Genomic DNA, 12,892 nt, shown 5'->3' on the forward strand with positions numbered 1-12,892 from the left:
CAGTTTTTCCCATAGGAAAACTGCCCAAAATCGGTTCAGTCTTTCCCCTAAACACGGGCAGTTTTCCCAACAGGAAAACTGCAATGGAGCTTTGGCCCGGGAATCCTGGCCGTGTGTATGCTCCATTGCAGTTTTTCCCATAGGAAAACTGCCCAAAATCGTTTTTTGGGCAGTTTTCCCGCTGGAAAAACTGCAAGGAGCATACGCACAGCTGGGATTCCCGGCCAAAAGCTCTCCGTCGGAAAAACTGATCGTGTGTACGAGGCTAACGTGATTCATGGAGGAGGGCAATCTGTTCGATAAGTGGCAGTCCGGTTTCCGGCCCAAACATGGGACGGAGACGGCGTTGCTGGATGTCATGGACCATCTACTGGTCGACACGGACCGGGGGACCCACTCAATCCTCATTCTCTTGGACCTGTCAGCCGCATTCGACACAGTAAATCACCAGATCTTGCTGACACGGCTTCAGGAGGTGGCGAGGGTGAGTAACCAGGCCTTGAAATGGTTTAAGTCATTTTTAGAGGAGAGGGAGTATAGGGTGAAACTGGGGGACTTCTACTCGGAGTCTATCAAGGTGACGTGTGGGGTCCCACAGGGGTCCCCGCTTTCCCCTCTTCTCTTTAACATCTATCTTCGCCCTCTGCTGGCGGTGATCGCAAGTCTGGGACTTCGATTTCAGTCCTATGCGGATGACACCCAGTTGTTCTCCAGAATCTCGACCAATGAGCCAGAGGCGGAGGCCAAGTTGGTAGCAGGTTTAGAGATCATAAAAAACTGGATGGAAGCTAACTACCTGCACTGACACTGGGTGTTATCATGGCCCGATGGGGCAGGGGTGTGCCCGCGGACGGCCGACACGGTGGGGACACTAGGGGTCCTAATTGACAGCGACTAATCCCCTATGTCGGTAAGGTTGTCAAGACCTGCCATTTTAAGATGCAGCTTCTTTACCGCATTTTGCCTTTTCTGTCAGATCTGGAAAGAATCTCGGTAGTGCGCGCTCTGGTCCTTCCCCATCTGGACTATTGTAATGGTCTCCTGGCTGGACTGCCTCAAGTCCAGATTAGGAGACTTCAAAAAGTCCAGAATCAGGCGGTAAGGCTTGCATTAAATCTCAGAGGCCACTGCCCCACCGCGAGACATCAGGCTGCCCTGCATTGGCTGCCAGTTGGTCAGAGGGTGCGTTTTAAAATTCTAACACTTGTTTTTAAAGCGTTTCACGGGCTAGGACCCGCCTATCTCTGTGAGAAATTGAATAGACATGTTACTGGCCGCTCCCTTAGATGGAGCTGCCAATTCCGTTTGGAACAGCCAAAGAGTCGGCTGAAAAAATGGGGGGGCAGGGCTTTTTCTGTCCTTGGCCCGAGAGAATGGAATCTACTTCCCCTAAGTCTTAGACAGAGTCCTGACCTACCCACATTCAGGAGGGATCTAAAAACCTATCTGTGGGCAGAGGCAGATTGATAGGAAGAGTGAGGTTAGGGTCATTCTGGCGGGAAGCACTGCTAGATCTGTTGGGAATTGTGTGTTGTCTCTCCTTTGGTCTTATGTGATTTCTACGGTTTTTGTACTGTATTGGTTTTATGGTGTTATATTGTTGTTTTATTATTTGATTTTAATTGTGGTACATATTTTATATTGTTACTATGTTCATTTATGCCTGTAACACTCGGTCCTGTTGTGAATTGTTAAGGTCTGGAAGCGTTTCGATTCCTTCGGGTGATTCTACGCTATACAAGCAATAAACAATAAACAATTATACAAAGAATCAAGGCTTTAACCACTTGCCTACCGCCGTATAGTAAAATAACGGCGGCAGGCACCCTCCCTCCCCCGGGTGGACGTCATATGACGTCCTTGTATTTCCGGGGTTCTAGCGAGAGCGCTTGCTCGCCGCACCACAGGGTACTTGATGCGCGTGTGCCTGACGGCCGCCAGGCACCCGTGATTGCTCATCACAGAGCATGGACGTGGAGCTGTGTGTGTAAACACACAGCTCCACGTCCTGTCAGGTGAGAGGAGAACTGATCGTATGTTCCTTGTATATAGGAACAACGATCGGTTTCCTCCTCTCATCAGTCCCCTCCCCCTACAGTTAGAAGCACTCACTAGGGAACATATTAACCCCTTGATCGCCCCCTAGTGAATGGTTCCAAAATAGTGTCAAAAGTGTCCGATGTGTCCGCTATAATGTCGCAGTCACGATAAAAATTGCTGGTCGCCGCCATTACTAATTAAAAAATATTATTAGAAATGCCATAAAATGATCCCCTACTTTGTAGACGCTATAACTTTTGCACAAACCAATCAATATACGCTTATTGCGATTTTTTTTTACCAAAAATATGTAGAATACGTATCGGCCTAGACTGAGGGTAAAAAAAACTTTTTTTTTTTTTTTTTTAAATTGGGATATTTATTATAGCAAAAAGTACAAAATATTGTGTTTTTTTCAAAATTGTCGCTCTTTTTTTGTTTATAGCGCAAAAAATAAAAACCGCAGAGGTGATCAAATACCACCAAAAGAAAGCTCTATTTGTGGGGGGGAAAATTATCAAAATGTATTTTGGTTCAAACGTCGCACGACCACACAATTCTCAATGGAAGTTGTTAAAGACAGACCTAAACGGCTAATAACACCTCCGTAATACTCCCCTATCAGCAGCTATGTGCTTCCTCTGACTGCTGCACCCAATAATCTGCCAATGTTTTTTGGCAGTAGTGGAGCAGTGGTTTGCTTTGCAAGTGGGGGGAACCCACTGTGTGCCTATATGCTTGAATAAGCAAAGTTGAGTAAAAGCGATCAATCAGTGCAATTCTCTTTGCATAAATGTTTGCTATTGATCCTTGGTCTACCTTGTACATTGATCCTCATCAGTAAACCAGTAAAATGGTCATTTGAACCTTTTATACAGGCATACCCCGCTTTAAGTACACTCACTTTACATACACTCGCGAGTAAGGACATAACCCCGAGTGTATGTAAAGTGCCTTACAAGTACTGTACAGACATTTTGCAGCCGCAGTAGAAGGAGCTGAAGCTTCAAGAGCATAGCCTGCCCTGTTCCAGTGTGCCCCTGACACCCCCACTACAGCTCCTGACACCCCAAATACAGCCCCTGACACCCCAAATACAGCCCCTGACCCCCTACTACACCCTAGAAGTGAAAAAAGGTATTGTTTCACTTTAAGTACATTTTCGTTTTACATACATGCTCTGGTCCCATTGTGTACTTAAAAGTGGGGTATGCCTGTAGTGGAACGAAAGTCAGATTTTGTTTTAATGCCAACTGTAAACATGCCAAGTGATGTGTGTGACACAGGTATTGATTACATCTCACGGTGTTCCCACTGATAATGTTTCCATCTGCTTTTATTTTCAGAGGAACGCCACCATCATTAGGGATCATTTACAAGTCCTGCATGGCTGATGGTGCACCCAGGAAGGACACTGTGCCAATACACTGAACCTGGCACATTCCACGGTTTACTTTTTTCCTTTCGTTAGAACTTTATTGATATGTTACTAGTGACATTTCATTCAGATCTTATGCCAGCAGCATGGTGTTTTGCACCATAGTGTGCTGAAGAAAAGTACTACATGTAGTACTTTTTTCAGCACACACTACCACAACTTTGTGGTGATAATTAGCCTCATGCCACGTACACACAATCATTTTTCGGCATGAAAGAAAACGTTGTTTTTCAGCATGTCCAAAAAACAAAGTTTTTCCAAATTCATCATTAAAAACTACGTTGCCCACACACCATCGTTTTAAAAAAATGATGAACAAAGCGCGGTGACGTACAACGGTACTCTAAAGGGGAAGTTCTATTCGCCTTTGGGCTGCTTTAGCTGATTTCTTGTTAGTAAAAGACATTTCGCGTTTTTTTGTCTGTTATGGTGTGATGAATGTGCTTACTCCATTATGAAAGGTAGTTTTACCAGAACGAGCGCTCCCATCTCATAACTTACTTCTGAGCATGCGCGGGTTTAAAACGTAGTTTTAGCCCACACACGATCATTTTTTACAACCCGAAAAACGTCATTTTTTAAAACGACGTTAAAAAATGCAGCATGTTCGATTTTTTTTTTTGTCGTTTTTCAGAAACTGAAAAACGATGTGCAGCCCACACACAATCATTTTAAATGACGTTTTTAAAAACAACGTTTTTTTTCATGCCGAAAAATTATCGCGTGTACGCGGCATCAGCCTTTTTGCATTGTCTTGTGTTGGGCTGCTCAGCACCGCCCCAATGCACTTGGTGTGAACAAGCCTCTTACTCCAGGATCAACATCTATTTCTGGACTTAGATGCTGGTTCTGTGATGACACCATCATGTTCATTCCAGTTCCTATTTACAAACGTCAGACTCCTACCTTGTGACTTCTACAAATTTACAGTGGTACAGTCTAATTGCAGGATAAGAGGAGACTAAAAAAAATATTTCCTTCTACCTGTGGTACAATGATAACATCATATTACTTACTTGACTTTTTCTTTTTTAACACAGTGTAAGTACTAGGTATTTTGGTATCAGACTCTTGACTACACAGCAGAGTTTACACAGGGAAAGTGAGAATCAGCACAATCAGCCAAACAGGTGTGTTATGCCTTAGACACGTAGACACGATCGGATTTTCCGTTGGGATAACGGAATTCCGTTCAAGCTGTCTTGCATACACACTGTCACACCAAATTCTGACCGTCAAGAACGCGGTGACGTACAACACTCATCAGAGCCGAGAAAAATAAAGTTCAATGCTTCTGAGCATGCGTCGACTTGATTCTGAGCATGCGTGTTTTTTTCTCCGTTGGAGTTCCCTACAGACTGATGGGATTTCCGACATGTTCTCTTTCTAAATTCCGATGGAAAAAAGTCAGATGGGGCACACACACGGTCGGAATATCCGATGAAAGAATTCCGTCTGACTTTTTCCATTGGAAATTCCGATTGGGTGTACAAGGTATTACAGTTTAAGGTATATGCTAATTGGAGAGAGACTAGAGTGACAGAGAGATGGGCTCATCAGTATGTTGCTTGTGCTGTCCTGTCAGTCCAAAGGTGATTATTTACTTCACGCAAATCAGTATTTCCCCAGTCAGATCCCACCTCCAGCACACACACTGGTTTTTCCCCAGTTAGATCCCACCTCCAGCACACACACTGGTTTTTCCCCAGTTAGATCCCACCTCCAGCACACACACTGGTTTTTCCCCAGTTAGATCCCACCTCCAGCACACACACTGGTTTTTCCCCAGTTAGATCCCACCTCCAGCACACACACTGGTTTTTCCCCAGTTAGATCCCACCTCCAGCACACACACTGGTTTTCCCCCAGTTAGATCCCACCTCCAGCACACACACTGATCTTACCTCCGTTACATCCCAAGCACACACATTAGGCCCCGTACACACGTCCGAGGAACTCGACGTGCCAAACACATTGAGTTCCTTGTCGAGTTCAGTGTTGAAGCCGCCGAGGATCTCGGCGGGCCGACTTTCCTCATTGAACAACAAGGAAATAGAGAACATGTTCTCTATTTGGCCCGACGAGTTCCTCGTCGGCTTCCTCGCTGAAAAGTGTACACACGACCAAGTTTCTCGGCAGAATCCAGCTCCGATCCAGTTTCTGGCTGAATTCTGCCGAGAAACTCGGTCGTGTGTATGGGGCCTGAGTCTTCCCCCAGTCAGATCCAACGTCCAACACACATATTGGTCTTCCCCCACTTAGATCCTGCCTCCAGCAGAAATTTAGAAACGGAGCATGCGCAGTTCATTCGGCACGGGGACGCGCTTCATTTAAATGAAACACGCCCCCTAATCGCCGATTTGAATTCCGCCGCCAGAAATACACTACGCCGCCGTAACTTACGGCGCAAAATCTTTGAGGATTCGAAAGAACGCCAGGTAAGGTACGGCGGCGAGGCGTATCTCTGATACGCTGCGCCGATCTATTTCTATGTGGATCTGGCCCATTGTTTTTTCTCCATTCAGTTCCAACCTCCAACACACATATTGTTTTTTCTCCATTCAGTTCCAACATCCAGCACACATATTGGTTTTTACCCAGTCAGATACCATCTCCAGCACACACAAATTAGTCTTTCTCCGGTATCCCTTTTCCAGCCCACACTCTCCAGATTTTCCTCCAGACACTCCTCGGTCTGCAGTGGCACTCCTACCGCACACATTTCATATTGAACACCACTGCTTATGTCATCTCCGTAGACACTGCAGACTGAACCTAGGTACATAGTGTGCAGCTTCAGCCCTCGGAATGAGGTTCAGCGTGTTTCTGCCCCCTCGCAGGATTCTGTTTGCGTGCATTAGGACACACTAATCAATCACCTGTATCAGGCCCCCAGCAATTAATCCTCACTCCCCAGTATCTATGCTAGCAGTGAGATGGCCTTCCAGTACACAGAGCTCTTTAGTCATGTATATACCATTGGAATATATGAATTACCCATCAGTGACCTGTCTGCAGTGTATGTGCACGGACGGCTAAATGATCAGTCACCACAATGCCCAAGCTTCAAAGCATTAAACCCATCTGCAGTCCACAATCACTGTCCCAGAATAACCTGTTTCAGTTTAATTGGACATGGATTTTAACATATATTCCTCCTCTTAATTTAGATGCAGAGGGTACACAGGATTATGGAGAAAGATTCACCACAACATGCACTAAAATATCACTAATATAGAATCGGTATACTTACCCATTAGATATGGCTTCTATAGGGATATAATGTACAGTACTTGCATATTAGGCCCATTACCTTACAGCAGGGGTGGCCAACCAGTGGCCCGCGGAGCCCACAGATGTGGCCCACAACCTCCTGCTCTGGAATGGGGGGCCCAGATCGCAGGTTACCGACCATCCATACCACAGCATTAGTGCTGTGAATGAAGCTGGTGGTAGAGGAAAAAAGCGGCTGCAGAGCAGAGCCCCATAAGCCAATGCCTTCTGTACAGCGCTGGTTTTTGCCACAGGCGGAGTCTATGGCAAAGTTCAGCTTACACGCAGGATAGACACAGGTGCAGTACGCTGCACCCGCGGTGTGGGTTAACCACAGCACATCAGTGTGAAAGTAGTCTTAGGCCCTTTTCACACGATAGGCCCAACCCAATTGCATCCTCAATTCCCCTCTATAGAGCGGCAGATGTAAACAGATTTTTGCCCGCTTGCGCCCGCCTACCTCCAATCAGCAAAAAAAAAAAAAAAAAAAACAGAAGGGATTTGTCCCCTTTCATCTGGACGGATCGGATCGGAGGGCCTATAGAATAGCCGTGACCTGTCATCCGACCACTACGCTCATTGTATGGCCCGCGACTGGTTACCAAGTTGCTTAAGTGGCCCTTGCTCTTCAAAAGGTTGGGCACCCCTGCCTTACAGAAAAGCAGTAAATCTCACTCCATAATTCCTTGCTCCCCTGTGGCCATTAAAGATTTCAATTGCACTGGTCTGTCTCCTGAATAAAGTTGTAAAGGTGCCCATTGGACTACAAGCCAGATAGATATCCATTTAATGGACAATTTTAGCTTTAAATGGCAGAGCAGATTTTGTGTTATTTAGTAGGTTAGTAAGTTATAAAGGTTAGGTTAGTAGGTTATAAAGACCGCTTCCCGCTCCGTCAAATACACTAAATAAGATTCATCTTTAAATTGAAAATGGAAAAAACAAGAACGACAAAGCAACAAAATAGGAAGTACAAACCAAATATGACACATAGCATTGCACAGACCAAAAACTGAACAATTCCCACGCTTTGTGCCGTTTTTTTTCTACATTTTTTTTTTAAAATACAACCTGCACTTTTTCCAATATTATGCTGTAAACAATAAGCAAATTAATGGACTTTTTTTAGAATTCTTTAGCCTCTGCTATTTCTGTGAATGCCCCCACAGTGAGAAAAAAATAACCATAAAAACGTACATACAGTGTCTATGTACACAATGCGAGTGGTGCATCAATTACCTCGTCCAGATCCACGGACTACTGCTTCACTTGACAGCAAGGCATTGCCATTAGATATGGTCTGGTTAGGCCTGTCTGGTGGTTTACTGCCAAGGTCTTTTTTAATGTCTTTCTTTAGTTCCTGGAGAATAAAAGAAAAAATATGGCATGAAGTCACATTTTAGGGCATGCTTTCTATTTACAGTGGTAATATCATATAAAGGTTGTTGTGCTCCCCCTGCAATGCCTGTCTATACAAGTGTCAAATTAAAATGCCAAAGGGTCACTTTAGCCCAACGAGACATTTAAACGTGAAAAGATGTCAATATATTGTATCTTCTCAGACCTCTGCTGTAAAATATACACTGCAAAATATATGTACAGAATACTGTGTCTGTAAGCACATTTACCATTTTATATTATTAAGGTATTTATGAAAACATACTTTTCATGACAGACATCAGATAAAGCAAGTAAAAATGTCCTTGGACTAAAATCCCCCTGCTCAGATAGCATATAGAGTGTTAATACTGGATACCAACACACTGCTGCTAGTATCATTTTTATTTTTTTTAATACCACAATATATATACACAGTAACTCCTGAGAGATGCACAAAATTCTATAAACAGACACCACAGTTGCCGAGAACACAGATGACACCATGGTCCATGGTGCTACACCATCAAGGAAGTAAAATGACCACATAGTGAACAAGGAAGTAAAATAATCACACATCAAGTACATTATGTTTTGTGAAAAAAAAAAAAAAAAACGTGTGTTTGCTTCCTAATCAAGTGACACAATCATCTTAATGCAACTTTCTGTTTACATTTAAAGTGAACTTGTTGGGGGGGTTCAACGGTAGTAAAGAAGAATTATCACTTTTTTCTTTGACATTATTCAGTTCCTGATGAGACAAAATACACATGGGGCCAGATCCAGAGAGAGAGTACGCCGGCGTATCTACTGATACGCCGGCGTACTTTCAAATTTCCCGCGTCGTATCTTTAGTTTGAATCCTCAAACCAAGATACAACGGCATCTGGGTTCGATCCGACAGGCGTACGGCTTCGTACGCCTTCGGATCGTAGATGCAATACTTCGGCGTCCGCTGGGTGGAGTTCGCGTCGTTTTCCGCGTCGGGTATGCAAATGAGCTTTTTCCGACGATCCACGAATGTACGCGCGGCCATCACATTCTCTTATGTCATCTCTAGTCGGCTTTTTCCGGCGTATAGTTATAGCTGGTATTTTGCGGCGTATAGATAGACTTGCCATGTTAAGTATGGCCGTTGTTCCCGCATCGAAATTGAATAAGGATGGACGTAACTCACGGCGGGAAAACGTTAAATTAAATTGAACATTAAAAGTTTTCGGAGTGGCGTCTCCTCTGTGTTTTCCTCCGTCTGCTCACACTCCACGGAGTGTGAGCAGACGGAGGAAAACACAGATGAGCCGCCACTCCGAAAACTTTTAATCTACGCGCCTTTTTGTGTTCTACTCACTGTAAGTGCGCCTTTTCACCTTATTAAACCCTGCATAGTTTACGGATTTACACTATGTGGCTCTTTATTGTCTTTCATTACATGGGAGTTTGAAGGGACTATGCTTGGTGGCACGCACTTGGCTTATGAGATTCATTCCAGCATCTGAGTTAGTCTTTTGGGAGGACTTTTAAATATCCCTGGGCCCTATAAGACCGCTGCAATACCGGTCTTATCATCTGGTAAGGAGACTACTTCTTTATTTATCAGGTGTCCTTTATGGTGGAGGATTTCTACTTTCAACATCACTATTCAATATATGATTCGTTTGAGTTTTTTTTTCAATTTTTTATTGAACTATTGTTCTCTTTTCACTATTCACTTATTTTTCACAAATTTTTCAATATTTTTTTGGTGATCACACATACTTTTAGCGCTGTTCTTTTTTGTATTTATAATAAATATCCCCCAAAAATATATATAAAAAAAAAATGTCCTCAGTTTAGGCCGATACGTATTCTTCTACATATTTTTGGTAAAAAAAAATCGCAATAAGCATTTGTCGGTTGGTTTGCGCAAAATTTATAGCGTTTACAAAATAGGGGATAGTTTTATTGCATTTTTATTAATTTTTTTTTTTTTACTACTAATGGCGGCGATCAGCGATTTTTTTCGTGACTGCGACATTATGGCGGACACTTCGGACAATTTTGACGAATTTTTGGGACCATTGTCATTTTCACAGCAAAAAATGCATTTAAAATGCATTCTTTATTGTGGAAATGACAGTTGCAGTTTGGGAGTTAACCACAGGGGGTGCTGAAGGGGTTATGTTTCACCTAGTGTGTGTTTACAACTGTAGGGGGGTGTGGCTGTAGGAGTGACGTCATCGATTGTGTCTCCCTATAAAGGGGATGACACGATCGATGCAGCCGCCATAGTGAAGCACGGGGAAGCCGTGTTTACACGCGGCTCTCCCCATTCTTCAGTTCCGGGGAGCTTCGGACCGGGTCGCGGGCTGGGTAGATGTAAAGGACGTGCCGGTACCTCCATCTGCCTAGCCGTGCCATTCTGCCGACATATATCGTCGTGCGGCGGTCAAGTGGTTAATATTGCTTAAAGTGAAACAATAAAGGTGAAATATTCCTTTAAATTTTGTACCTGGGTGTTGTCTATAGTATGCCTGTAAAGTGGCGCATTTTTCCCTTTAGAGTCTGGTATGGATTTTGAGGGGGACCCCTACACCATTAAAAAAAAAAAAATGGTGCAGGTTTCCCCTTATTATCCATGCCAGACCTGAAAGGCCTGGTATGGAATTTAGGGGGACCCCCACGCAATTTTTTTTTTACATTTTGGTTTGGGGTTCCCCTTAATATTCATACCAGAAACAAAGGGCCTGGTAATCAGTGCCGATCCTGACCTCCCTGGGGCCCTAAGCAAAATGACATCACATTAAAGTTGAGAAGCACTGCCGACAGTGACATGTCACATTAAAGATTAAAGTTGAGAAGCGGCGGGAGGGGGTGTTCTGCTGTCGGAAATGACATCTTACATTCAAGTGAGAAGTGGGGGGTTCTGACTTCTTACATCTTCTCCCATGCAGCCAGTGAGTTTAGAAGCAGGGTGAGGGGGCGAAAATGACTTCTCACCAGGCGGGGCCTCTAGTAATTTGGGGGGCCCTCCGCAGCTTTGCGGGGGCCCTAAGCGGCTTGCAAAGTGAGCCTATAGGGCGGATCGGTCCTGTTAAAATCACTGCTCATGAAAAAACTGACATTTTTAAAACTTTTTTTTGCTGGTAATGGACTGGGGGAAACCCATGCTGTTTTTTTCAATAACTTTTATCTGTATTGCTGGGACCTGACAATTCATTATAGCCGCGAGTAGTTTTAAATGACTTTTTTTCCAAAAGTCATTTTGTGCAGGGACTGTTCTAAACATGAGAAAAATGTGCCACTTTACAGGCATACTATAGAAACCCCCAGGTACAAAATTTAAAGGTATATTTTACTTGTATTGTTTCACTTTAAGCATTATTAAAATCCAGTGCCGATCCTGACCTCTCTGGGGCCCTAAGCAAAATGACATGTCAGATTAAAGTTGAGAAGCGGGGGGTGGGCTGCCGACAGTGACATGTCACATTAATGATTAAAGTTGGGGGGAGGGGGTGTTCTGCTGTCGGAAATTACATTAAAGTGAGAAGCGGGTGGTGCTGACTTCTTACCTCTTCTCCCATGCAGCCAGCGAGTTAAGAAGCGGGGTGAGGGGCCAAAAATAACTTCTCACCAGGCGGGGACTATTAATTTGGGGGGCCCTCCGCAGCTTTGCGGGGCCCTAAGCGGCTTGCATAGTGAGCCTATAGGGCGGATCGGCCCTGTTAACCACTTAACGCCCGCCCACTGTATATATACGTCCTGTTTTTAAAGATGGATATCTCAGTAATGGCAGCAGCTGCTGCCACAACTGAGGTATCCATCTTTACAGTGGGCGGCCGTGTAAACGATAACGGCGGTCTCCGCGAGATCGCCGTTATCGGTGGCGGGAGAGGGCCCCCCCCTCCCGCCGCTCTTCCGCCGCTTACCGGAGCCGTCGGTAGCGGCGGAGGAGATCGGATGCTGCCAGCTCGTGTGTGAGGACTTGAGTGAGGGCAAGATGGCCCCCACCCGTCCTCATAGCTCTGCTGGGCGGAAGTGACGTCAAAACGTCAGTCCCGCCCAGCCTCTTAAAGAGACAATTTTTTTGTTGTCATTTTTTTAAATGACAAATTTTCCTCTAAATATGAGATCTGAGGTCTTTTTGACCCCAAATCTCATATTTAAGAGGACCTGTCATGCTTTTTTCTATTACAAGGGATGTTTACATTCCTTGTAATAGGAATAAAAGTGATATTTTTTTTTCTTTATTTCAGTGTAAAAAATAATAAAATCAATAAAAATAAATAAGAAAACCCCCAAAAAATTTTTTAAAACGCCCCGTCCCGACGAGCTCGCGCGCAGAAGCGAACACATACGCGAGTAGCGCCCGCATATGAAAACGGTATTCAAACCACACAAGTGAGGTATCGCCGCGATCGTTAGAGCGAGAGCAATAATTATAGCCCTAGAGCTACTCTGTAGCTCAAAAAATGCAACCTATAGAATTTTTTAAACGTTGCCTATCGAGATTTTTAAGGGTAAAAGTTTGACGCCATGCCACGAGCGGGCGCAATTTTAAAGCGTGACATGTTGGGTATCATTTTATTCGGCGGAACATTATCTTTCACAATATATAAAAAAATTGGGCCAAATTTATTGTTGTCTTATTTTTTAATTCAAAAAAGTGAATTTTTTCCAAAAAAAGTGCGCTTGGAAGACCGCTGCGCAAATACGGTGTTACAAAATGTATTGCGATGACTGTCATTTTATTCTCTAGGGTGTTAGAAAAAAAATATATATAATGTT

The 12,892-nt window shown here is 44.1% G+C and overlaps 1 protein-coding gene across 1 annotated transcript in view; it reads right to left on the reverse strand.

Annotated features, from left to right (window-relative positions):
* SH3KBP1 (SH3 domain containing kinase binding protein 1) overlaps positions 1-12,892 on the reverse strand; it is a 513,710-nt gene that overhangs the window by 328,074 nt on the left and 172,744 nt on the right. The window contains 1 exon segment of the mRNA XM_040338226.1: positions 7,991-8,111. Within this exon segment, the coding sequence (XP_040194160.1) occupies positions 7,991-8,111 (121 nt within the window).

This window comes from Rana temporaria, chromosome 2 (genome assembly GCF_905171775.1).
Source record: "Rana temporaria chromosome 2, aRanTem1.1, whole genome shotgun sequence".
In the NCBI taxonomy this organism is placed as follows: domain Eukaryota; kingdom Metazoa; phylum Chordata; class Amphibia; order Anura; family Ranidae; genus Rana; species Rana temporaria.